The sequence below is a fragment of the Equus quagga genome, chromosome 12 (genome assembly GCF_021613505.1).
Source record: "Equus quagga isolate Etosha38 chromosome 12, UCLA_HA_Equagga_1.0, whole genome shotgun sequence".
Lineage (NCBI taxonomy): Eukaryota > Metazoa > Chordata > Mammalia > Perissodactyla > Equidae > Equus > Equus quagga.
Genome location: NC_060278.1, coordinates 48,658,399 through 48,686,385, shown reverse-complemented (window position 1 = coordinate 48,686,385; position 27,987 = coordinate 48,658,399). Strand labels below are relative to the sequence as shown.

At 39.0% G+C, this 27,987-nt stretch overlaps 1 protein-coding gene across 5 annotated transcripts in view; it reads left to right on the top strand.

The window, feature by feature from the left end:
* The first annotated feature begins 630 nt into the window (after positions 1–630).
* The window catches only part of KCTD3 (potassium channel tetramerization domain containing 3), a 49,133-nt gene continuing 21,776 nt past the window's right edge, over positions 631–27,987 (top strand). For 2 of the 5 annotated variants that reach the window (XM_046678964.1, XM_046678963.1), the window contains exons 1-7: positions 7,260–7,333; positions 12,647–12,705; positions 12,909–13,061; positions 14,027–14,167; positions 14,615–14,705; positions 19,186–19,376; positions 25,853–25,968. In XM_046678964.1, the coding sequence (XP_046534920.1) occupies positions 12,971–13,061; positions 14,027–14,167; positions 14,615–14,705; positions 19,186–19,376; positions 25,853–25,968 (630 nt within the window). In that variant the 5' untranslated portion in view covers positions 7,260–7,333; positions 12,647–12,705; positions 12,909–12,970. Of the gene's footprint in view, positions 1,065–5,290; positions 5,345–5,598; positions 5,645–7,259; positions 7,334–12,646; positions 12,706–12,908; positions 13,062–14,026; positions 14,168–14,614; positions 14,706–19,185; positions 19,377–25,852; positions 25,969–27,987 lie in introns of those variants that run through there. The other 3 variants (XM_046678961.1, XM_046678960.1, XM_046678962.1) reach the window with 3 other exon arrangements.

Below are 27,987 nucleotides of genomic sequence, written 5' to 3'. Positions count from 1 at the left end.
AGTATTTTGGAAGCCTCTGTGGTTTGGGGTTCAACATACACTGTTTAAAGCAAAAATAATTAAAATTTTAAAAATTGCGTTTATTTGCGTGTGTCTAACATTACTTGAGTGATTGCTGTACTCCAGAAACCTGTTGCCCTACACATCCTAGGGTTTTTTTTCTTTTGTCCTTTTGTTTCCTTCCCTTTTTAACAACAAAAAACTGCTTGGGAGAGGAGGGATGAGATTGAAGAGGACGAGGCAAGGGGTTTTCTGAGAGAAGCGCTATCAAGTTTTAAAATCCCCAAAGTTCCACTATTTACATTTCAGCATCAACTTCTACCGCCCCCAGGAAATCTTCCTTTCATCTCCCAAATCCACGTGGAGAAGGGAGACAAGAAAGATGCTCAGAACATTTCGCCCAGACTTGCCTTCAAGCTGGGAAATGTGTCCCCTCGAGCTACAAATTCTTCAGTGTAAACGGGAAGAGGCTGGCACTGCGTGGGGAGGAGGAGGAGAGAATTTGGATCCTACTGGAGCAGGCGCCCTGCCAGGAGCCCGGCCACGCCCCTCCCTCCACGCCGGCCCCGCCTTTCCCTCCTCCTGCCCCGCCCCCGCGGCAGCGCGGCGGGCGAAGGCGAGCGCGCCGCGGTATTTTGTCCCGAGCGGCGCCCCCTCCTCCCGGGCGTGCGGCGGCCGCCGTGGCGGTGGCGGCGACCGTGGCAGCCGCGCGCTGAGCCGAGGCACGGGCCGGCCGGCGGCCTGGAGGCCGCGAGTGGGGGAGGCCGGGCCGCCCTGCCGCGCCGCCCGAGCGCAGGCGAAGAGGCGGACACGAGCGAGCCACGCCTGGCCGCCGGGAAGGTGGGGGAGGCCCCGCGCGCTTCTCGCCCTCCGGCCGCCGCCGCCCCGCTGGCCCTGCAGCCTCCGCCTCGGGCTCCCGCCGCGGGCTCGGCGGCCCCGGCCGGGGAGGGAGGGCGGCGCGCGCGGCCGGAGCCGCCGGAGATGGCGGGCGGGCACTGCGGCAGCTTCGGCGCGGCGGCGGCCGGCAGCGGCGAGATCGTGCAGCTGAACGTGGGGGGCACCCGGTGAGTCGGCGGGGAAGGGGGTCGGGGTAGGGATGCGGCGGGCGGCCCCGGGAACGCGGGGGGCGAGCCGGGTGGGGAGCGCAGGCCCTCGAGGCGGGAAGGACGGGGGGCGGGTCTCGGTGAAGTCGGCGAAGGCTCTGCTGCGGGCAGGGAGAGGCGGGAGGGCCACAGGTCCGGGTCGCTCCCTCCTAGGATGCCCACCTTTGTGCCTCCCCCTTTCTAAGGCGTCGGGCCAGAAGGGATGTTCCATAGCCATCCTCACCTGAGCTTAGAGTGTATTTGAGGAATTTATTTTGTGGAAGCCTGGCATTGTGGTTTGTCTGCTGCCCGTGAACCTGCCTCCCTTTCTCTCGGGTCAACAAGGTGTCGGTTTGCTTGGACCAGGAACAGAATACACTGTCCTTTTCTTTTCCACGCCTCATTAATTAAGGGCTGTCTGTCATCTCGAAGAGTTTCGGTGGAGGCAGTGCAGTGGATTCGCCGTACGTCGTGCTTTGTTTTCGGACTTTCCTGGTGTTCGGCGTGGAAGGATCTGTGCAACTTTTAGGGCAACGTGTCCAGAAACTGCAGTTGGCACAGTTGGTTCTGGGAAGCTCTGGATGCTGGCACCGTGTGGCGCACTCGTAGTAAACACACGAAAGCGCTTCTCCGTCGATGCTCCCTCTGCCTTCCTCTCCTGTCTATGACGTTTATTAAGCTCGTTAGGGAAAAACATCGTATTTTTTTGTGTGTGGATTTTCTATGGCTTCTGAGTCACTCCTCAGAAATAGGAGTTGGCCGATTCTGTTTGAAGGAAGGGGGTCGTTGAATTTTAGGCTTGGTGGGAGATAAGTGATGAAATGCCCTGGAATATAGTGTATTTTGCTGTGCTGCTGATATGAAGGGTTTTCAACATCTAAGATTTTTCACTAATATTGAAAAGGAAAATTGCAACAGTGTGAACCGTTGTGATAAAAATGTATGGTGTTTTAATCTTAAACATGTAATAGTGTTCTAAGTGTACTAAAAGGATTCAACACAAGGAAAGTAGTTCTTCATTCTTTTCTTGCTCTTTCTTTTCCCTCATCTCCCAAAGCAAAACTGTTTAATAGTTTAAGAAATTACAACATTATTGCCACTATATAGATACCAATCTTAGGGGAGAAATGGGTATTTTTCTAAGATCACATGAAAAGATTGCAGGTTTGGTAATTTGTGGATGCAAAAATGGGATACCCTGCAAGAGTAACCTTCAATGTGTTAATATGGAAGAGCAGCACTTTGGTCATTTAAAATCCCTGCACTGGTTTCTAACTGCTATTGCTTGTGGCTGTATTCCTTATCAGGCATTCTAAAGGACATAGAGTATCATGAGAAAAATTAAACAATGCTGAGATTGAAAGTGAATGGCTTAATTATGGGTGAACTCTTGTAATGACTAGATTCAGTTTAAAATTTTAAATTGTATAAGGCAGGTGTTTTGGAACTGGAACAATTTATGTTTTATTATGGAACTTGATTTGATTAGGTTCTAAAGTTTTCTAAGTGCTATTAACAAAGAATACAAAATAAGAAATAAATTATTAGATTAAAAATTTAGAAGACAGATGAAAGTACATAGGAATGAGAAGTAAGGTTTAAAAAACTCACAAACTTTAGGATTTCTAGGATAAAATAGTTTCTAACATAAGTCATGACATGGGCCATGGGAAACAGCATCCAACTTTGAGTGTCCTGAGGGTATTTTCTTGAGTTAGCTTTTGTTGCAGCATTTTAGAGCTAGAAGGGGTCTAGAAGTCATCTATATCTTGTGCAAGACACAGGTTAACAGTCACTTAAGTGATTGTAAAAGAAAAAGTCCTGATGTGGTTGTCATTAAAGTTGAAGAATTGCCACTGGGAGAACCATCTGTGGCGGAGAATCGAAGTTGGCTCTGAAGTAACAGAGTGAAACCCCAAGGGAGGGTCTGTTATGAGCAGAGAAGCATATGCCATAGGTAAGGTCTTTTTTTTTCTCCCAAGAGGAGAGAGTCATGAAAATGGACGTACTCAAAGGAATTATAGAAATGACCAGTTTTTGTGATTTATTTAACACTTTGGGATGATTCAGAAAGTAGAGAAGATGAGGCTTCGTTTGGAATTGTTAATATTTATTATTTACAAAAAGCAACTAGTGAAGTGAAAGAAACCCAATATGACTCAGTTTCTGATTAATTCTGTTAGAATGAGTATGATTTGCGGCCGCGTGAGAGAGGTCTGGGACCAGCCAGTGGGGGACTCGTGGACAGAGAACTTTGGGGTCAACTGATAGGAATTCCAGTTCCCAGGCTTTATCTCCAACTACCTCAGCAACCCAGGGCAAGTTATTTTTTATTGCTTAGTTTCCTAAAATGTAAAATGACAGTAATAGTACCAACCTTCCAGGATTGATACAGGAATTTGAAGTAATAAATGGGAAATGCAGGGGTTACTGGCATTATTAATAGTAACACTGCAGAATAAATAATTTTAATTAGATTGCTTCCAAGTTAATTTAGTAGGAAACAAGTAGCATAGAGTATACTAAATATGGATGTGCTAATATCTTTAGTATAACTGTTATTGAGACGAGATTACACATGACCCTTTTCCTGGCACACTGTGGATATGAGATTAAAAAACATAGAAAGGGCTTTCGTATACATTGCAGAGAATTATGCTTGTCATATGTAATTTTAAATGCCATAGTTTTCATGAAATCATATTTGTAACCAGTTTAAAGCTCTGTGGATTTTTTTCTTCTGTCTTCCTCTTGTTTGGGGGAAAAAAATTGGTGGGGATAAGAGTCTAACCCTTTTGCCCAGAAATTCAAGATTACTAAATACACCCCAAACTGCTGATTTTAATTGAAATTGCTAGTATGCCTTTAAGCAGACCTGTGTAATTTTCTAAGTAACACAAAATTTGAGTTATTTGGCAGACAGTTTCTGAATAAGTAGTGAACATGAGAGGTCGTAAGTTGTAAGTGATCCTTACATGGAATTTATGTGATGGCGTCCAAAACAGAGTGATTCATTTTTGCAGTGGATCCTTGGATCCTTCAGTCTACCATTGACTGGATTTCCTTTTATTTATTTGACTCAGTCAGTTTCCTGTGACTAGTTGTAATCTACTTCTCATTTTTTCCCAAGATTCTGCTAAGATATACACTTGGGAACAGTTGCTATGTTTTCTTGAATAAACAGTTTGGCTCCTAACTTAAATCTGATTAATGACGGGCATGAGAGCTGCTTTAAAACAAGCTTGTCGTGCTAGAGAATGAATATAGAGTGAAAGTAGAGGTCTGTTAGGCTCTCCTCTGTGTGGGGACACGTGGTGATAGGGACAGAGTAAAAAATACATAGTAGTTCAGTGTGATGAGTTTTAAAACGAAAATATTCAGACAACGAAGGCTGGGCTGCATGAGCCCTATATTGCGTTCTTGGTCATGTCAGTTTACAGTAGCTGTGGGTTTGTTTGTCCCAGTCTGTTAGACAGTGCTTTCGTAAAGTTGCCCACATTGGTGGTGATAAGCAGCCTTGATCAGATGGCAGTTAACCTCAAAACAATGATATATTTACTGAGTGACTTTTGAAGGAATGAACGCAACACTTGCCAGGAGGCCAAAACTACATAGAAAGTGTTAAATGCATATTGTACAATGGAATTACTCTGAGCTCAGAATGATAATATAGGATAGACTACTGGAAAAGCCCTTAAAGAGAAGGTAAAACCTAAACGCCATCAAGAAGCTGGATGAGCCTTGGATTATGGGACATGCTGAGGGCTGTGTAGCTGGGATAAATGAAGATACTGAGCTGATAGTAGGCATGACTTGTTTGGAATATTAAGAAGTACTCTCTTATCAGAGGGAAAAACAGTTTGTGATGGAGAGATGATAGGGGACCTGAATGTTAGGTTGAGAGGTTTAGACTTGGTGGGATGGGCTAACTGTTGATTCTTCAGCAAGTTGACATGCTGGAAAGTCACGTTTTAGGAAGCATTATATGTCAGTGAGTTAATTGATTTTTCTGAGAGCTCTTTGAATAATCTTAACTCTGAATTGAAAGTAGCAAAATTTAAAAATATTAAATGTAATAAATATAATTGATACAGCTATAGCTATGCAACAACTTGTAAATTGTTGGCCAGCATATTAAAGTACGTGAACTACCATTGAAATTTCAAATCATGTCCTCATTTATAATACCAGATAATTTTCAATTGCAGATTTAGTACCTCAAGACAGACTCTCATGTGGATTCCAGATTCTTTTTTTTCCAGGTATTTCATATAATTCTTTAGTACCATTTTTATTGCATTTGTTATTTATCGAAATAATAAAATTTTTCCTTGTCTGTTAAATTAATGTTTTTATTTCTTGAATAAAAAATCTTAACTGTTAAAATAGAATTTTTTTAATTTTACTTTGAAGATATGACTCATTTGTGTTGGTCTTTGACATTTGATAAAGAATTTGGACATTTATTCATACTCAGATTTTAAAAACTAACTAGCTTATTGTTAATGACTTCTAGTTTGCTGAGTGGAAGAATTTCAACTCTTCGGGATGAAACTGGTGCTGTGAGTATAATACCGTTGATGTATATTTCTAAATTAGAGTAATTAATGCTTATAATGCTTGATCCTTATTATATGGTAACTCTAAGAATATAGAAAAGCTAACACTTTAATAACCACTGAGTGAAAGTGACACGTACGTCAAGTTTTTTATTTCCTGTCATGTATAGAGTGTTTCTGTGTTTATAGAAGAGAACTCTAAATTGCATATAGCAATTTAAGTATTCATGATTAGAGAAATTGTAAGATATAAGTTTACATTTCCAATAGAGGAAATAGTTCTTTTAATTAATAGTTAAAACTTTAACAGTAAACAGCTGAATGTGACTACTAACATATTTTGATATTGAATTAGAAAAAGATGTTGCAAATTAGTGAAGTCCTATGGGTTTTTATCTTGGAGGGTAACCTTAAGAACTTGTACAGCAGTGGTGGAGAGAGGGGAGTAAAGAAGTATTAAGTTTCAGTAGCAAAAAATTGGTTTATACATTTAAAAAGCAGTTGTAGTGTGTCAAGCCAGTGTCGAGTGCTCACAAAAGCAGAAGGGCTTTCTATTTGGAGGCAGCTAAGTGACCACAGGGGTTTGTTTGCTGTGATGAGACCTGCAGAAGAAATAAAGCAGAAAAAGCAGGTATGTCCGTGTGAGATTATAAAAAAGACCTTAGTAATAAGAGCTCCACAGTCTGTGATGGGTCTTTAACTTCCAGTTGGTTGGAATAAAAGCAAAAGCAGAGATTTATGAAGCTGGAAGAACCTCACTCGTGTTTACGTAATTGATCATAGCTAAAAAAAAAGGTTTTATTGTTTGCTACCATCTCCCTGTCTAATTGACTTACGTAAGCTTTAAAAAGTATTCAGTTTTATGGTTAGGGCTTTTGTAATTGATTTAAAATAATGTTGGTACATATTCCTGTAAAAAGTTATTAATTATTTCATGTTTTTAAGCATTTTCCTTTCCCCTTATGTATTTTGTGGTACTGTGTTTGTTATCTTTAAAAAATGTTTTTTGTCATCAACCCAACCCCCATCCCCCCGCCCCAAGGAAATTGAGATGGTGAGTTGTAAAAGTATTATGAGAAAAGTGTTCTTTTCCAGTTTTGACAGCAGTGTGCAGTATTCACTTTTCTTGATTACCCCTGTGTGTACTGTGAAAGTACATTGTTGTTTTAATGATTCACCTTTGAATCACAAATTATGTAAGTCACAATCACTTTCATCTATGATTAATGATCAGACAGTAGAAGAAAGTATTATTTATGCATAATTTCAAAGTATTTATTGAATTCTAGAATATTTCAGATAAAATTTTTGCTTGAGGTATCAGTTTAACCAAAGATATAAATAAGTAGGAATGAGAAAACTGACTTAACTACATACCATTTTCCTACATAGTAAAATATCATCAATCTAATAGCTTTTCAGGAAAAATAGACAATGCCACATTAAATGCACACAGTTATAACTGCATTCCAATTTTAGAAGCATTAAAATTTAAGAGTGGAATCAAGGAAAGATAGTATTTAAATAGTTCAGTCTTTGTTCCCTGACTTAGTGTTACAGACATTAAAGTTAGAAGTTTTGTTTATAATTTGAAAATAAAACAATTCTTCATTTACAGATATTTATTGATAGAGATCCAGCAGCATTTGCACCCATTTTAAATTTTCTTCGGACAAAAGAGCTAGACTTAAGGTAGGAAATCCATCCTTTTAAATAAATTCTTATTGATTGGTTTGTGTTTTTGGTATATTTTGTGAAGAAAAAGTGGGCTTTTTCCTGAGACTATTTGGCTAAAAAGCTTCCTCGGAATTAAACTCTCGTGGTCCGGGCCCCCGTGATCTTCGTCCCCACTGCTCCAGCGGCTTCCTGACCAGGCTTCCTGCCTTCATCCTTGCATCCCTCTAATTCACTTTTCATACTGTAGTCAACATCATCTTCTAAAAATATAAATCTGATCTGATGACTCCTCTCCTTAAAACCCACAGTTAATATGTTATTGGACTGCTGGTTGAGGATTTTGGTGTTTTGATAGTGTTTCTTACAGCCGTCTCTAATCTGGCCCCTGCTTCGTTTCTCTTACTTCAGCACTTTGAACCTTTTCTGCTCTTGGCTTAATGCTGACTCCATCAGTGATCCCTGCTGTCTCCACTTAATATAGGTATTCACAGTTTCCTGTACTGACACTCCCACAGCATTATCACACTTACTGCTCGTTCAGCAGTCTATCTTCCGTTAGACTTTAATTTCCAAAAGGTGAGCACCGTTTATTATACATCCCCAGGATCTGGCCTTGTGCTTGACGCACAGTAGGGGGTCAGTACATGAGGGTGTTTTTGTGTGTGTGGGTAGATGAGTGACCATTTAAACTATTTGTTTACCTTTGCCATAGTCTGATTATAGGAGTGCAATTTGTATTTTATTGTTCTTTTATTTCATATATTCCTAGTGAACTTCACTTTGTATTTATTACATTTTTTAGACATAGTTTTTAAAATTCTGATTGTTTATTTGAGCTGCCTCTTTATAATATTGTATAATTTTTGTCTTATATTCACTAGAATATGAGCTCCTTGAAGGCAAAGATTCTTTGTCTGGTTGCTTCCCTGCTGTATTCCCAGTGTGAAGACAGTGCATGGAGTAGCTGCCCCGTAGATATTTATTGAATAACAGTTCATTGGGCTTTTTGTTTGTCTGGTTTTTGGCCTGGGATCGGGTAGAGGTAGGAAGTATGTTACTAACTACTTAATTCTTGAGTAAAATTTTTTTGACACAGCATTTGATTAAAGAATGAATTTACTTCTCATCAGTGTCCTTGTGACTAAGCCACAATCCCATGAAAGGCAGAGTTATTTTAAATATCTGTATTTACTGACTACTTTTCTTACAAATGCTGCCTTATTTCACTTAAAGGGGCATAGCAAATTAAACTTCCCTGACTAGTACCTTCCAAAAGAAGATGAGAAGGAATTAAAAAGAATACTATGTTCTGATTCTCTTCCTTGCATAAAATTCTCGTGTTGCCCTTATCACACTGTACTGTCATGACTGTGTTCATTTGCCTGTCCTCCTCAGGTGACTGGAGCTCCTCAAGGACATTTTTGTGTCCTGAACCACCTTGTAATTAGCCAGTACTACTGTACTGTTAACACAAATGGTTTTGAAATAAAATAAGAAAGCTTTAACTGTTCTTATGTTAAACCAGTCACAACCAATTTCACCAATAAAAGCAATTTAATAGCACAATTGCATGTGTTTATCAAAAATCCCAGGGAATTTTTTTCCTGTCCCTTGTTTTAAGACTTTTTTTTAGAGCCGTTTTAGGTTTACAACAAAATTGAGAGGAAGGTACAGCAATTTCCCATATACCCCCTGCCCCCCACACATGTGTAGCCTTCCCTGTTGTCAACTTCACTCACCACAGTGGTACATTTTATACCGAGGATGAACCACATTGACGCATATAATCACTGAAAGTCCGTAGTTGACCTTACGGTTCACTCTAGGTGTGTACATTCTCTGGGTTTGGACAAATATGTGATGACGTGTCTGTCATTTTAATATCATACAAAGTATTTCCCTGTCCTAAAAATCCTTTGTGCTCTGCCTCTTGATCCCCAGCCCCTGCAACCACTGATCACTTTGTTATCTCCATAATTTTGCCTTTTCCAAAATGTCATATTTGGAATCATAGAGTATGCAGTGTTTTCAGATTCTTTTTTCTTTTCTCTAAAACACTGGATTGCTATGGCTTTATAGTTGGTCTTGGAGTAGGGTGCTGCCGGTCTTCCTACTTTGTTCTTCTTTAATGTTGTGTTGGCTATTCTGGGTCTTTTGCCTCTCCATATAAAATTTAGTGTCAGTTCGTCAATATTCATAAAATAACTTGCTAGAATTTTCATTGGGATTGCATTGAATCTTAGATCAGTTTGGGAAGAACTGACATCTTAACAATACTGTGTCTTTCTATCCGTGAACATGGAATATCTCTCCATTTAGAGTTCTTTGATTTGCTCATCAAAGTTTTATAGTTTTCCTTATATAGATCTTGTATATATTTTGTTAGATTTATGCCTAAGTATTTCATTTTTTGGGGTGCTAATATAAATGGTATTTTTAATTTCAAATTCTACTTGTTCGTTATTGGTACATAGGAAAGCAGTTAACCTTTACACATTAACCCTGTATCCTGCAGCTTTGCTGTAATTCCTTATTAGTTCCAGGCGTTTTTGTCCGTTCTTTCGGATTGTCTATGTAGAAGATCATGTCATCTGCGAACAGTAGTTTTATGTCTTCCTTCCCAATCCATATGCCTTTTATTTCCTTTTTTTGCCTCATTGCATTTCTAAGGCTTGCGAGTATGATGTTGAAAAGGAGTAGTGAGAGGGGACATCCTTGCCTTGTACCTGGTTTTAGTGGGAAAAGTTCCAGTTTTTCACCATAAAATATGATGTTAGCTGTAAGGTTTTTTTAGCTAGTCTTTATCAAGTTGGGAAAGTTCTCTGTTCCTAGTTTACCGAGACTTTTTATCATGAAAGGGTGTTGGATTTTGTCAGGTGCTCTTTCTGCATCTATTGGTGTGATCCTGTGTTTTCTTTTAGAGATTGTTGGATTCAGTTTGCTAATACATTGTTCAGGAGTTTTGCGTCTATGTTCACGAGGTATTGGTCTGTAGTCTTCTTTTCTTTTCTTGGAATATCTTTGTCTGGTTTTGGTATTAGGGTAATATTGGCCTTCTAAAATGAATTAGGAAGTATTCCATCTGCTTCTATCCTCTGAAAGAGACTTAGAAAATTGGTATCATTTCTTCCTTAAATGTTTGGAAGAATGAATACTGGGCCACTGTTTCTGTTTTGGAAGATTATTAATTACTGATTCAGTTTCTTTAATAGATATAAGCTTATTCAGATCATCTCTTTTTGTGTAAGTTTTGACAGATTGTGTCTTTTAATGAATTGGTCCAGTTCATCTGGGTTATCAAATTTGTGGACGTAGAGTTGTTCATAGTGTTCCTATAATGTCCTGTTCATTTCTGTGGGATCTACGCTGATGCCCCCTCTCATTTCTGCCCAGGCAATATTTTTGAAGTAAAGACATACTATAACTGAAATCTGAAATGAATCGTTAGTATTGTAAACGCTTAAGCTTCATTCTTTTTACTTATATTTTCATATTACTTAACTGTACTCATATTTTCCTCTGGATAACATAGCCTTTCTTAAGGCTGGTCTTTTCCCCCCCAATTTTCTACTTTGCTTTTATTTTTGGTTTCTGATGAGAGGAGAATCATTTATCTGAATTTATTCATTCAACAATATTTATTGTGTAACTGTTATGTACAGGTACCTTGCTAGGCGCTGTGTGAGGTATACAAAAATAGATCAGAAGTAGATCATGCTTACCTGAATAGATATTTTTCCAAAGAAGACAGACAGATGGCCAACAGGTACATGAAAAGGTGCTCAATATCACTGATTATCAGGGAAATGCAAATCAGAACCACAATGAGATAGCACCTCATACCTGTCAGAATGGCTGTTATCAAAAAGACAACAAGTAGCCAGTGTTGGTGAGGATGTGGAGAAAAGGGAACCCTTATGCATTGTTGATGGGAGTGTAACTTGGTACAACCACTATGGAAAACAGTATGGAGATTCCTCAGAAAGTTAAGATACAATTAACATGTGATCCAGCAATTCCGCTTGTGGGAATTTATCCAAAGAAAATGAAAACAATAATTTGGAAAGATATCTGCACTCCGTGTTCGTTGCAGCGTTATTTACAATAGCCAAGATATGGAAGTAACCTAAGTGTCCGTTAATAGATGAATGGTTAAAGAAGGTGCAGTGTGTGTATATATGTGTCTGTATATATAGTGAAATATTACTCGGCCATAAAAAAGAATGAAATCTTGCTATTTGCGACAACATGGATGGACCTTGCAGGTATTGTGCTAAGTGAAATAAGTCAGACAGAGAAAGACAAATACTGGATGATTTCACTTATATGTGGGATCTAAAAAACAAAACAAAACAAGCAAACTCATAGGTACAAAGAACAAACTGGTGGTTGCCATAGGGGAGGGGAGTAGAGGGATGAGCGAAATAGGTGAGGGGATTAAGAGGTACAAACTTTATTGGGGCCAGCCCGGTGGCATAGTAGTTACGTTCATGTGCTCCGCTTTGGTGGCCCAGGGTTTGCAGGTTTGGATCCTGGGCCTGGACCTACACACTACTCATCAAACCATGCTATGGTGGCATTCCACATAAAATAAGAGGAAGATTGGCATAGATGTTAGTTCAGCGACAATCTTCCTCAAGCAAAAAGGAAGATTGGTGACAGATGTTAGCTCAGGGCCAATCTTCGTCACCAAAAAAAAGGTACAAACTTTCAGTTATAAAATAAATCATGAGGGTATAATATACATCATGGGGAATATAGTCAATAATATTGTAATAACTGTATGGTGACACATGGTTACTAGACTTATTGTGGTGATCACTCCATAAAGTATATAAATGTTGAATCACTATGTTGTCTACCTGAAACTAATATAATATTGTATATCGACTGTACTTCAGTAAAAAAAAAAAGTAGTTGATCATGTTTGCAGGGAGCTTACAGTGTAATTGGGGAAGTTAAAATGTGCCTAGAAATAATTATGATAAAATGTTAAAAGTGGTTAATGCCGTGTAAGAACAATTTCCAATCCTGTTTGCCTTGTTAGATGCTTCTTGATAATTTACTTGTACTAACCCTATAAAGCCCTAATCTCGCATTTAGTCACCCAATTCATTTATGCATGAATAATTTTTAAATAGGAAAGTACTTTGTTGGTGTGCAGTTTTTTAGTTTAGACTTTTTCAGATGATTAAGGATCTTAGGAGAAAAGTAAGTTTTAAAGCTGCATGGTCTTGTTTCACATAAAGAACTGAGTGCTTTTGCTTCAGGTGATCATCCAAGTTGCCATTGGTAGAGGATTTACATCATTTGTTTCTTTCTTTGTAGGGGAGTGAGTATTAATGTTCTCAGGCATGAAGCAGAATTTTATGGAATCACTCCATTAGGTATGTGTTCTCCAAATATTTTCTGTTTATGGTTTTACCCTTTGTGCACTAAACTTGCCCAAATGAAATATGGTTTATACCAGGTCCTAATTTTTGGTAGACTAGTTCAGTGCTTACTTTTTGTGGATTTTCATAGTAAAAAGATATTGTCAACCGATTTAACTTAAACATTTTCCTTTTTTTTCCTTATCCTTTTTAACTAGAGAAAATAAAAGTGGAGTACTATTTTTCTGTTTGCATGTACTCTTGACCAGTTTGCTTTGAAATGTTTTTAGTAAGAAGGCTGCTCTTATGTGAGGAATTGGAGCGCTCATCTTGTGGCAGTGTCCTTTTTCACGGTTACTTGCCTCCACCAGGTACTTCTGCTTTATTTATTTAGTCTTTTTAAAAATTCTTTTTATCATTAAGCAAGTATATACAAATAAGCATTAAGCAAATATGTTTATACAAATGTATAAATAGGAAGAAGGAAAATCTGTCCCTTAATTATTGAGTCTCATTTATAAATCTACTAGAAAGCTCACAACTTTAGTTTTAATAGAAGTTAAGTCATACTATGTTAGAGCGGGGATGCGCCAGACTTTTTCTGTAACGCTCGGATAGGCTTGTGAGCTAGATCTCTGTGGCAGCTACTCGCCTCTGCCATACACAGTGCAGAAATGAATGGATGCGACCATGCCCCATCCAAGTTTATTTACACAAACAGCCCTCAGGCTGGGTTTGGCCAAGGCCCATCCTTTGCCAACCCCCGTGTTAGAGCTCTGGTTGTCGGGCTCCTTTTTGTAGGATCCCAGGAGCTGGCAGAGAAGGTCAGCGTACAGGACAGAGGCAGTGAGGTGCGTGTCAGCTCTGCCCCACCTTGGTTAGTTAGAAGAGTTCTGCTCTTAGCTGTGTTGCAGTGGGCTTCTGAGTAAGATTTCCTTCCAGAAAAGACTCCCTGCCAAGTAAAAGACGTTTGAAAGTAGGGAGTGCGTCATCTTTAAAGCAGTTTGTTAGTACATAGTACCTTACACCTAGGAACCGTACCTGAAATAGACTGCTGACCACAGACTGAATGAGTTAATGATTGAGTTCACTAACCTAGAGCTAGGTGAAAAGGCAGTATAATATGATAAGTCTTGTAAAGAATTTTACTGTTTTTTCACTTTCATTTTGTTGTTTTTTTATGGTAATTAAATTATTTGCAATAAATTGCTATATTGGAAAATATATTTCAGCCATAATGAAATTTACATTTTTATGTTTCTTTGTTACCATGTGAAAGTTTGAATTTTTGGTAGGCAAACTTAGAAATTAATGTCTCTTCTCATTTCCTTTATAGGTATTCCTAGTCGTAAAATAAACAACACAGCTAGAGCCCCTGCTGATTCTAGGAATGGACTAAGTTCTACAGAAGGTGAAGCTCGGGGAAATGGTACCCAGCCTGTTCTCTCCGGAACTGGAGAGGAGACTGTTAGGCTAGGTAAGCAAAGATTACCTAAATAGAAGAAGAAAAGTACCTGTGTTTATTGTTCTAGGTGATGTTGAGTAATTATTTTTAAAGACATAATTTTTACCTCCTCTCTCTTTTTAATTCACATGTATCATTTGTATCTTAAAGACTCATTTAAGAAATGATTTTTATTTAAAAAGTATGTGATCTTCTGTTTGCTCTAAATCTTCAGAATCAAGATTGGCAAACTTTCTATGTAAAGAGCTGGATGGTAAATATCGTAGGCTTTGTCACAGCCACTCAGCCCTGCTGTTGTAGCATGAGAGCAGCCACGGACAGTGTGAAAACAAATGTGCATGGCTGTGTTCCAGTAAAGCTTTATTTGTCAGACAGGTAGAGGACTGGAATTGGCCCGTGGGCCATTGTTTGCTATCTCTTGCTTTAGAATGTAAACTATTCTTTTTCTGAAATCAACAGGATTTCCTGTGGATCCACGAAAGGTGCTAATTGTAGCCGGCCATCACAACTGGATTGTAGCTGCGTATGCCCATTTTGCTGTGTGTTATAGGTACTGTATCGTTAATAATGTTTGCTTTTTATTTGAAGGGCTAGTTTTTAAAAATTATGGTTTTATATTTATAGATTGAAGAGCTGTTTCTTTTAGTTATCAAGTTTTTTCCCTGCATATTTACCTACTTCTGTATCTCCTGATTAGATTTAGTTTGCTTTTATTTTCACTCCTAACTTGGTAAATATTGCTGATAGCCTTAATCTGTCTTAAATATTTCCCAGGCAATATGAACAGTGATGTGACAGATATCTTGAAGTTACTCCTTCTTGCTTATTACAGCCAGCTTCTGAGTCATTTCACTATTGTGTTAAAATGACTAGGCAGGATTATTAACGTGAGCCTCGTGATTTTCTCTCTGTAATGTTTCAGTCTTTTGTCCTCCGTAGTAGCGAAGAGTAAGACTCTGCTTTGGTCATGACCACCACATGGTTACGAGTGAGGTAGTGAAGCAGGACAGTTGTGGACAGAGGTGACGTAGTGTACCATCTGTCGTGTGTGAGACTGGCACAGACGGAGTTTGGTTTTACTAACTCTCGCATTCTCGGAAACTATAAGGGAATGAGGAAGAGTGTGGACCAGCGAGTTTTTTAAAGTGGGGAAAGGGTAGGATTCTTACTTCACAGTCCTTATTGCAGTGAGAAGTGTTGATGGCGGTGGTGTCAAAGCACAAAACGGTTGGGAGATGCTAGTTTAGACGGTGGTCCCATTTAAGAATCGCTGAAAAACCAAAGGATATAGAAATATTTTGTCACCATTGAGTTTAGTGAAGGAAAAATAGCCACAATAGATTAAAAATACTTAAAGTGTCTTCAAAAGTTTACAGGTATATTTTAAAGAGTCCCAGGTGTATTTTTTAAAAATTTCAGTTGATGATAGATTTGCTATAGGTAGAAAAAGTCTTTTATATCAGTCGTCTCCACTGTATATTTTCATTGCAGTAGAGATTTCAATGCAGACTTTCCATTTTGAGAGGATTCTGTGTATTTTTTACTTTAATTATTGAATAATATGGAAATGACTTTTTAGATAATTTCTTTTGCGGATGACTTTTATTTGAAGCAAGACTGATTTGAAGAAAGGAATTTTTTTAAGAGAGTTGTTTTGAGGGGCTGGCCCTATGGCCAAGTGGTTAAGTTCGCGTGCTCTGCTGTAGGCGGCCCAGTGTTTCGTCAGTTTGAATCCTGGGCGTGGACATGGCACTGCTCATCAAACCATGCTGAGGTGACATCCCACATGCCACAACTAGAAGGACCCACAACTAAATATACAACAATGTACCGGGGGGCTTTGGGGAGAAAAAGGGAAAAAATAAAATCTGAAAAAAGAAGAGTTGTTTTGAACTTACCATCTTGTGGATCTAAATTGAGAAAACTTGTTGTTGTTTAAATATTGCACAATTTTTATTGATAAAGGATTCCAGAGGAGTTGTGAAACAATTCTGGTAAGTTATCCAGGTGTAATAGCATAATTTATCTTTGTTATTGCACAATAGTGCTAAAGATTTCTGTTTGCCAGTCAGAGACATGCAGTTTTACACAAAACTTCATTGAGTGACAAATATAAGAAGGATGATGCTGTTAGATTTTCCATTCTTTGTGTTTGCTTTTGACTATGACCTTTCTTTTCTTCCACTGAGTATCAGTGATGTCAGAGCAATATGCCCATGCAGAGTGACAAGGGAAAAGAATTGAGGACATACTTGATTTCCTCATAGACAGTTAAATCATTCAAAACAATGGCAATAAAACTTCAAAATAAAGGAAAATATTCAAATTATTTTAAGAGTGTGTTCTTTCGTACAAATTGTCTTTCCACAGCTTGTTATATCAATAAATTTAAAATCTTACAAAAAATGAGAGAGTAGTATAGTGAACCCCTGTATATTCTTCACCTAGATTTACTGATTTTCTGTATCATTAGACTTTACTCGTATTTCTTTTCTTGCTGAGTGTATGACGGTGTTACTTGTATTCACAAAGAAGAGTTATGTAAATTGCTGCCCTCTTGGAGCTTATGGCCCACTTTAGATCTTTAATCCATGTGGGATTCACTTTTTGTATGAGCTGTGAGATTTAGGGATCTTTTATTTTCTTCCAGGTAGGTTGGTAATTAGATGTTTTGATTATTTGTTACTTAAATCATCCTTTCACACTTAATTTGAAAGTTCCTTTATCTTGCTTTATATATATATATCCAATATGTATACCTGGATCTAATTTTAGACTCTCTCATGTTCTTCTGACTTGTCTATTTCCGTACATTTGAGGTAGAGAATGCTTATTGTAAGTTTCGGAAGCTTGTAGGGCATGTTCCCTCTACTACACTTCTTTGAGATCTTAATTTGGACTCAAACCACGTTCTTTGCGTTGCCGTGCTGACTCCCAAGTGTTGGTTCACTAGGGCTGTAAGGAGATGGAGGGCTGAACTGTCAGAGTTGTTCTCTCATTTCACATATTTTATAGTTTGTATTGCTTGCATGGAAAATTATAGAGCAGATATGTGTTTCTTTCTTCTTTGTACTTAATTTTAACTTAAAAACGGAAGTACATTTACGTATCTTCTTGAGTTAAATCCTGTAATTGATATAATCGCTCTCATATATGCTGTCCTGATTCTTGTAGTGTTTTTTGGCATTCTTTATTTTATAATAACCTCATTTTTATAGAGAAAAATAACTCAGAAATGTGATCTCTGTAAAAGATTAGATCACATGTAGTTTTACTATTTATAGTCCTAAATTAATGATTGTAACATCACAGCATTCACCTCGTTCAATCAGTTCAGCGTCTCCTCCTTGAATACTGTTAGGAACCTAGCACGTCTGCATCCAGATAGCAGCCTGTTGCCATTATTCCTGAAGTGCTGGCAATCCCTACTTTGTGCCCCATCTGACAGTTCCTAAGAGCATCTATATTTCATTTCTTAATGTCAGTTTTTAGAGTTTAATAGGTAATTACTTCCACCCGTTTATCTTAACACATGAATTCCATCTGGTGGCTGAATAGGGTAATTACAGATCATAGTCTTAGGAAAAACTAATTTTTCTATGTATTGCTTTGAAGTTTTTAATTAAAGACATCATTAATTCTTGAAATTAAGAAGACTGATTGTGTATTTTTGTCAATTATAGTTGTATTACTTTAGCTACATTTTTAAACAAAAATGAAACTAAAGTGATTTCATTTAGTTCCTTAGGTGACCATGATTTATGAATACCTAGTACAGTAGTACCCAGACAGTATGTAAAAGAGCACTTGTTTCCTTCATGTTGTTTATTCTCTTTAGGTGAGGCAAAGAGAAGCTTCACATTTTTGTTTGGATCATTTGTTTAGTGTGATCTTTTTTTTTTTAGATTTTATTTTTTCCTTTTTCTCCCCAAAGCCTCCTGGGTACATAGTTGTATACTCTTCGTTGTGGGTTCTTCTCGTTGTGGCATGTGGGACGCTGCCTCAGCGTGGTTTGATGAGCAGTGCTGTGTCCGCGCCCAGGATTCGAACCAACGAAACACTGGGCCACCTGCAGCGGAGCACACGAACTCAACCACTCGGCCACGGGGCCAGCCGCCTGTTTAGTGTGATTTTAAAAATAGATATTCCATAGTTAAAGTTCTGGTCATTCATTGTTACGATTGCACAACTGTGTAGGTTCTAAATGTGTGCAGCCTTGTTAGGTAGTCACACAGAAAACATGTCTGAAAGACTAAATTCATATAGGGCAGAAAAAAATTATTGAAGATTTGCAAGTATGTTTATTAGAAATTATGTATTAAAGAATGCATTTATATTCAGTCAGCTGCAAATCTGAACCCGGGTAAGCCTTTATGTATGGGGCATGGATAGGCTCCCATGACTTTTCATTTAGACCGGAACCTTTAAAAAAATCCAGTCCTCAAAGAAGGGTTTCCAAGCCTCACATTTTCTGCGTTTGATCCTGTCCAGGTGTTGGAGGACATATGTTTGACCAGGTCACGCCCTTCTCTTAGTGTGCCTGTGGAGACTCTCAGTTGAAGTACCAAAAAACCAATAGATTGAGTGCATATAGTTAATAATATAGCTGAATAACTGATTAGTAACTGGGAGGAATAATAATCCAAAAATCTGATTTTTGTTCACTCTTCCTACCTAGATAATGACAGTAGCACTTTTTTGTGGAGAAAAGTGAAAGATCCAACCTTTTTTTTTTTTTTAAAGTTGTTAATTTTTTTTTACAATTTGGAGGGCTTTCCTAAATTGTTCTTTGGGGAAATATAGAACTCTAGTCTGCAGGCTCTTTTTAAGTACCTTATAGTCCCGGGCTTGTAAATATAAGATATCTTGGGAATAATATTCTGCATTTCTAGATGATATATATCAATAGAATGTTATATTTAACATAAAGATAGGTAGCTGTGATTAATATTTTTTTGGGTACATTCATTTGTATTCTGTTTGCTTAATTGCTGCTAAGTTTACTTTATGTTTGTGTTCTTACTTAACAGAATCAAAGAATCTTCAGGATGGCAGCAAGTGTTTACCAGCCCGTATTTGGATTGGACTATTGAACGAGTAGCTTTAAATGCAAAAGTGGTCGGAGGTCCACATGGAGATAAAGACAAGATGGTTGCTGTTGCCTCAGAGAGTAGCATCATCTTATGGAGTGTTCAAGATGGGGGAAGTGGAAGTGAAATTGGTAGGAACAATTTTGTATATGCTGCATTTTGCTGGTATATCTATTATTCTGAAGTTGAAGTTTAACAGGGATTGCTCATAAATGTCAAAACTAACCTGGGCTGTTAGGTTAGCAGGAGCTGCCACATCATCTTCCCAGGGTCTGGTGATAATAGGACCCCTCAGTGGGAGAGGAATGATTGGGTAAAGAGGGAAAAATCAGTGTTTCAGGAGAGAGGGAAGAGTGTCCACCAGCTTCTCCAGCCGAAACCTGGCTGCTCCATGAGAATGTTGCTTTTCCTGAAACACATTCAGTGCTGGCTGCTTTCTCTCCATCCCTCTCATGACTCTGCGCCTAAAGATGGGGTAAATAACTTGCTCATTCCTCCTCATTGCTGCTTGTTGACCAGAAATTCTCAACTTTTTGGTCTCAGAACCCCTTTATACCCTTAAAACGGCATTCACAACCGTTAAGAGATTTTGTCTGTGTAGGTTATATCTACTGGTATTTACCATAATAGGAATTAAAACTGAAGTGTTTATAAACATTTATTAGTTAATCTAAAAATAGCAATAAGAAACCCATTGCATGGTAACATGAATAGCATTTTTAGTGAAAAATAACTCTATTTTCCAAAAATTATTGTGAGATCCTTCACTAAGTACAGTCATGCATCACAGGGATATGTTCTGAGAGATGCCTTGTTAGGCAGTTTTGTTGTGTGAACATCTTAGAGTGTAATTACACAAACCTAGATGGTGTAGCTTACTACACACCTAGGCTCTTATGGGATCACCGTTGTATATACTGTCCGTCATTAACTGAAACATTGTTAGGTGGCGCTTGACTGTATAAGAAAAATATATTAAAAATAAATTTATTTTAGAATAAAATATTTTAAACCATTTTAGGTAAAAATTTTAGAATTTGAAAGGTTTTCAGAATACTTTTAAAACTAACATTGCAAAGCACAGAAAAGGGTACTTATTTCTTCTTGTGTTTCTTTGTAGGTGCAAGGAAAATGTAGATTTCAAAATAATAACTTACTGAACAATAATGAAGTTAGAGATTATATGACAGATATAATTGAAGATAGCTAGTAAGGAACATAGTGGAGGTATTTTAGAACAAACTAAGTCAACCTTGGCAGACTTACCCTAAACCTTCCACTGTAGACAATGCTAGAAAACATAAGACTACATAACGTAGATTCCATTAGTTGTCATAATGATGACCCCATCACATGCTGTGTAGGCTCTGGAAAACTCTTCTGTATGCTCTTAACATAATGAGAGTAAAAAAGGTAAATAATGCTTTAATATTACCATGAAAATGGTCTTGACCTCTCAGACTTCTGAAAAGGGTCTCAGACGCCCATGAGAATTCCCAGACCATGCTTTGAGAATCATTTTTCTAGACCATTTTCCTTCCCTTCTCTCCCAACCTCTGCCCCCCTCCCCTGCACCCCCCCAGCCGCCCCATTTTGAATCTCATACCCTCTGGATTTGTACTTGATGTAGTCTTCAGCTGCCCTCTGGGTCACTATCTTTCATTCCTGTGAAGTGACTAGCTCTAGTTCCCCAACTCAACAATTTTTTATCTCCACTTGGGTCTTCACTTCTCATTTCCCTTTCATCAGGCTTGGATTCTCTCATTACAAGTACTCTAGCATAGAGCCTCGGTGCTCTTGCAGCTCTCCCTTTGCCTTACTCACTTGGAGAAACCTCAGTCCTGGCCAGATCCACCTTCTCACCTGGATAGCTAAATAAGGCCAGGAAACACACACACACAACAATACTGTCTCAGTTCATGATCTGCTCTCAGTGTGCCTTTAAAAGCTACCCAGAAACCCTATTACACATCTTTGTCAGTTCTGTCACTCTCCTAAATGACTGTCTCATAACGTTTTTTCTTCCTTGAACCTCCGATACCATCTTATTCTCATTGAGAAAACAGAGAAAATCAGAAGAGACTTTTCCTTAGTTTCTGCCATCATATCTGCCGGTCTGTGTGTATCTGTGCTCATATACTCTATTGTCCCTTTTGTTACTGTGTTTAAACTGTCTCTGCTCTTATCTAAGGCCCACTCTTTATATCCAGTTGTGTACTAGATCTTACTTCCTTTCACCTACTCAAGACATCGCTCCAGCCGTTGTTCCCTCTCTCCTACATCATAAAAACTGCCCACTCTGGATTGTTTCCATCAGCATACGACCATGCTGTAATTCTGCCTTAAGAGAACCAACAAAAACTATCCTACATTCTCTTCCAGTTTTTCCTCCGTTTTTCTGTTCCTCTTAAAGCAAGAGAGAATAGTTACCTGATCTTGTTTCTATGTTGTCCTGTTCTGTTCTCTCTGGAAGTTGCTCTAATCATGCTTTGTCCCCCAACGACTCCATAAGACTGCTGCTGTTAATGTTATTCATGGTGTGTACTCTGCTAAGTCCTATGATCAGTGCATAGCCTTCATCTAAGTAGAAGTCTTCTGTGGCCATGTTTTCTTTTTTTTTTTTTAAAGATTTTATTTTTTCCTTTTTCTCCGCAAAGCCCCCCCCGTACATAGTTGTGTATTCTTCGTTGTGGGTTCTTCTAGTTGTGGCATGTGGGACGCTGCCTCAGTGTGGTCTGATGAGCAGTGCCATGTCCGCGCCCAGGATTCGAACTAACGAAACACTGGGCCGCCTGCAGCGGAGCGCGCGAACTTAACCACTCGGCCACGGGACCAGCCCCATGTGGCCATGTTTTCTTAAGGTGAATACTCAAGTGTGAAATTTCTAGGTCATCTCATGTTTTTATTTTGGGTCGTATTTTCCTGCTTCACAGGTCTAGAAAGTTCTGATTACATATATGCTGAACATGTGCATGATACATTATGTAGAGGGTGTGGATTATATTGTCTTCCTTTAGAAGATAGGAGTTCTATTCTGGCAGGCAATTAAGTTACTGGGGATTCTTCTTGATCCTGCTCGGCTTGTTTTTATGCTTTGTTAAGGATAGATAGCCTCCTTCAGTTTGCTTTTTATTTTAGGGCTTGGCTCCTACTCAAGGGTGTGGCCCTTATTCCTAAAGCGGTGCCTTTGAGGAGATAACTGGATGCCTGTGGTGCTCAGCAAGGGCTCTCCACTCTTACTGAGCCAGAACTACTGCACCTGCCTGCATGTGCCCTCTGGTGTCTCCCCTCAGCTCACTTCTCTGCAGCCCCTCTCTCTTATTCCTTGGGGATTCTCTCCCTGTCCAGCTACAGTCTCACTTCAGCCAAGGCGTAGGGACCACCCCCGTGCACCTTTGTGCTGTCCCCACCCCACCCTGGTGCATGCAGCTCCCTGCTTTCTTAGAACGTGCCCACAAATTTCAGCCACCTCAGCAGTTCTGGACTTAGAGCTCAGCCTCTGCAGCTCGGGGAGGAGGCTTGAGTTTCAGCACCCTGTGGTCTGGCCAGGAGAGTTCCCCTAACGCAGAACTTCAGGGTGGACGTGGGGTATATCTGCTGGATTTCCCGTCTTTCAAGTCTTCTGCTGCCTGTTGTCTAGGGCCTAAAAACAGTTGCCTCCTGTATTTTGGCCAGTTTTATATTGTTTTACAGCGAGGAATAATCTGATGCCATTAATTCCATCATGACTGGCAGTGGAAGTCCTCCCTGACAACTTTAGAAAAAAATTTTTAATGTTAAAATTTTGCAATTATAATATTCTAATAATAATACAGAGAAGGAATCAGTTGTGATTTCTTTTTTCTTTTTTCCTAATTGCTACTTGTAACATACAACTAAGTGAAGGAGATTTTATGCCTTGCTTTGTTTTCAAAAGCTAATGTGGTTGGGCGCTATGTTAGGAGATAGTACATGGTAATTTGTTCGCGCCCTGTCAAAGAAATCATTTGTTGTTACAAATGTTCTTCACAACTTGACAGCACCATCCAAAGAAAATTGTTAGGTCTGGTATATCCATGATAGAGCTCTCCCAAAGGCTGGCCGCCCTTCATCATAACTTATGTAAGACAGTGCTCCTGGGTTGCTGCTATAAGCAATGTTTTGCCGAGAGGGTCCCTTAAGACAGCAACTTGTCATTACTTATACTCTTGTCTTCCCTGTGCATAGTGGTCAGGGTTGTTGAGCCTGAGCAGGAGTGACACTTTAAATTTCTTAAGATCGTTCGGAATGTCTTCCTTGATTTCCCAGAACCTCATCCTTCTCTGGAGTAATCGATGTTAGTTGATTTTCTCGTTTTTATTTCTACCTTTCACATAGCCCACAGTACTGAAAGAGTTAGCTTCTCATGTTCTGAAAAATGTTTGGCAGCAAAATTAAAGTGCTATTACATAAAAATTTCTAAAATTATGTGTGAAATGATGGCTTTCTGCTTTGAAATGGCAAATTTATTTCTCAACCAATTCTGGTCAGAGAGCTTAGCTTTTATATGTAATGTGTTTTATTTTGGTCTGGTCATTTTGGTTGATAAGATTGGCTGAAATGGTGCATTCATGTGTATAAATAAGTGTTAATACGTACAAATTAAAATGTATATATGGAAGACATTCCTAGCAATACTTACCAGGTCTGGAACAAAAGTTCAGTGTATATCATTTTTCTTCCTGCTAGATACCTGGCTTTTTCAAGCTTGGTTAAGAATTTTCAAGGTGTTATTTATTGCCACTGGTCTTGTCTTTATGTAGTAGAGTTCTGAACATAAAGAGAAATACCCTGCACTAGTGTAAGATTCAAAAGAAATCAATTATCTTTTCTGGCTTCTGCTTTTAATATGTGCTGGAATTGCATTTAATTGGTTTGTTTCTTCCCATGAGTTCTTGAAGCTCTTATGCATCTTTGTTTTTCTCAGCTGGATGCTGAGAAAATTGTTTATGTTGTCACATAATAAGTACTTTTTTAAAAAATAAAAAAACTGTTGCTTAAACAGCTAAAGATCCACATAACATAATATAGTAGAGGTGAGCCTTTTTCCCCAACATTGTTAGGTAAAAAGATATTTCTCATAAGGTGCTTTTTCAAATATTTAAGATAATATTATGTAAGTGTCAGAATTGGATTATAGCATTTTTAAGGTGAAAGTGAGCATTAGACATTTGGCTTGGACCCTGTTTTTTGGATGAGGTAAGTAAGAACCAGAAAGGGGCCAGAGAAAAGTGCTCCCAGGGCCAGGATTCCAGCTCATATTCTCTTGACTGTTGCAACAGTGGGCACTCTGCTCAAGAGGGCCCGCTATGTAGGGCCATAGCTGCCACACCACGATGAGCCTAGAGTTCTCTGCTTTCTACCGTCTTGGCTCTTCTACTATTAACGCAGGGTATTTGCTCCTTACAGCCTCCCTTGCCTACATCCCTCTGCCCTTTTCTCAGTTTCCCTGGGCTTGCTGATTTCCCCAGATTTGGTGAACTCTTACTCACCTTTAAAAAAATCCAAGTCAGCGCCCAGCTCCGTGGCTGAGTGGATAAGTTCACGCGCTCCGCTGTGGCGGCCCAGGGTTAGGATCCTGGGTGCGGACATGGCACCGCTCGTCAGGCCACGTTGAGGTGGCATCCCACATCCCACAACGAGAAGGACCTGCAACTAAGATATGCAACTATGTACAGGGGGGGTTTGGGGAGATCAAGCAGAAAAAAAAAACATTGGCAACAGTTGTTAACCCAGGTGCCAATCTTTAAAAAAAAGAAAATCCAAGTCAGATGACTGCTTTCCTAAGAAATATTCTCAGATTCCTTTTTGTAGCTAACCCCCTTTTCCCTCCTTTGGATATTACTGCACCCTGTGTATCCTTCCGTTACTGTTGCATTGTATTGGTTGTTTGCATTTCTTTCTCTTCTAAATCGTAAGTTCCTAGTAATATCCTGTCTTCCCATGTTTTTGAATCCAACTGCCTACTGTAGTGCCTTTTGAATGAATTAAATTGAGATCCACAATGCTAGGAAATGCGGGGTTTTAAAATAAGTTCTGAGTAAAGGCGTGAATGTTTATTTGGGGTATAGTATGACTTCTTACTGCTTTTTTTTCCTTCTTTTTTGCCTGTGTCCATATTTTTAGACACATTCTAGATAGTTGAGGTTACCAAGTCAGTCTTCAGATCAGTGATTCCCAAATGTCCAGTCCATGAGCAAACTGTAGCTAAACCTCCTGTAGATTTTGTAAAAATGCAGTGGGTTTTCCGATTTATCAGGTCTGGCATGAATCCCAGGATCCTTTTTACTTTATTCTGTTCACTGTCAATACTCAGTTATTTTGGTGACCAGCTAGGTGTGCGAACACAGCGCAGATAACGGGGTCCTATCAGTGTGGGGCTGCCTGGGGCACACTTATCTGTGCTAGGAGTTGCGTAAGCTGCCTAAGAGCTGATGAGTTTATTTCTGGTCCCCAAAGTGTCAGCACGTAATTTGTAGACATGAGAATAGGTTTAAATTAGTCACCTGTAAGATGTTTTTAATCTGGGTTTTGATTAATTCTAAAGATGGTGACTGACTAACCTCTTTATTTTTTATTACCATTTAAGGAGTGTTCAGCCTTGGCGTTCCAGTCGATGCTCTCTTCTTTATTGGTAACCAGTTGGTGGCCACGAGTCATACAGGGAAAGTGGGGGTGTGGAATGCTGTCACTCAGCACTGGCAGGTTAGTTTTAACTAAAGCTCGTTACAGAAATAACAGTACTTCTGAAACTCATGCTGTTGATGCATCTGCTTTATTCTCAGGGAATTCATATTTTTCCTATTTTGGGTTTACAGAATATTGAATGTATTTAGTGGTAGATTTGCTTCTAGATACGGATTTGACTGTTTTCAAGAATTTTAAGTTACTTTGCAAAATGAGTGGGTTTTTAAACTGTGATTTGACTTTCCTTCATTTCCGTGAAATGTTTTAAATTCTGTGCATTGGAATAGTGGTCCAGGCAAACTTCAGTTCCTGAATGGAAGCATAGATCTGTGCGAAAACACAAAGCCTGTTCAGAGAAGATAGCAAGCTCAATGATCTCGAGTACTTGAGAAGAACGAGAAGGAGATAAGACTAAAAAAAGGCTAATACCTGATTCTGAAGGAGTGAGGAAGAGTTACAATACTTTATGCAGAGAGTGACACCATCAGATCCATGTTTTGGAAAGATAACAGTAGTAGCTCGTATGAAAGGTAGGCTGAGATCGTGGGTAATCCTGCAGAAGACACAGAGAGATTCAACTAGGGACAGGGGTGGAAGAGATGACCAAGATGAGACTGTTTGAAGAATGTTTCATAAGCTTTCCTAAAAAACAAGATTGGCATCTGATTAGGTGTGGAAATTAAGGAAGGAAAGAGAGAGATATATATTTCTAGTTTTGGATTTCTAGTTTTAACAATAGAGTGGCTAGTAATATTTTGAGTTGATAAGGAACGTAGGAAGAGAAGGAGATATGCTGGTGGATAGTATAATGAAAAATTAGATTGATAAATATGTTTATTTTGAGATTCCTATGGGCATCCAAGTACAGGTTATAGTTGGGAGTATCCTTTTGGAATTTAGGAAAGAAAGGGCTAGAAAAAACTATTTGGAAACCACACTTCTGTGATAATTGAAAAATAAGAATTGATGAGCATTTTCATTGAGAGAGTCTATACAGAGAAAGAAAAGCCAAAATTAAAACCCTGGGAAACATTAGCATCTAAGGGGACAAGATAGGAATCCAAGAGCCATGGGGACACGTATTACGTGATTGAGAGTGACATTGGTTTGGGCAGTAGGATGTCATCTGCAAATGTAAGTTAATTAGGTTTTGGCTGGGGGGCTAGGGGAAGCCAGATTGCAGGAACTGCAGCATGAAAGATCAAAGATTAGAGACAGCAAACTCAGAATTATCTTGCGAGACGTTTGTTTATGAAGGAAAACAGAGAAACAAAGTGATAGTTGAAGGAGCAAGGCTAGTTGAAGAAAAGATGTTCAGTGCTTTATTTTTTATCTAGGATGGGAGAAGCTTGAGCCTGCTTGTAGTCAGAGAGGGGACTTGCCAGAGAAGGCATGTGGAGGTTGAAAGAATGGAGATGATTTTTAGTCCACAGAACTAAGCAGTGTATGGCATCTAGAACCCAGCTGGAGGGCCACCCGACAGAGTAGAGACACTTCTTCCTCTGTGGCAGAAGACTCACTGGAAGAGAAAGACACTGGAAGTTTGTATCAGGGATTGCAGACATTATAAATCATACAATGTAGTAGACCTGACAGTTAAGTGAGTTTCTCCATTAGTGCTCAGGACTGGAAATAGGAGCAAAAGAAAAGCAAACGCTATTGGCTTGATTGGGGATTGGAGAGGTAATAAAATGGATGTGACCCACCAAGGGGTGGGACGATGTAAAGATGGCAAAGTGGTTGAAATTGTGAGATCAAGAAGTGAACAAGTGCCAGGTAGACAGAGAAGAATGCAGGGATGTCAAAGAACTAGAGGGAATTTAAACCACACTGATGACTTATAAAGAATGAGCATTGTAGGAAAGAAAAAAAAATCTAAGATTTAGGAGTTGGAGCAGTTCTGAGTGGTGTAACCATTTAAATCATGTGTTGAACTGACTTAAAGGTGAGAGTAATTGAAATGGGTCAGAGAACTGTAAGGGTCATCAGTATGGACATTTAGGCGCCAGAATAGTAGTAAAGAATGGGATAAAAGTA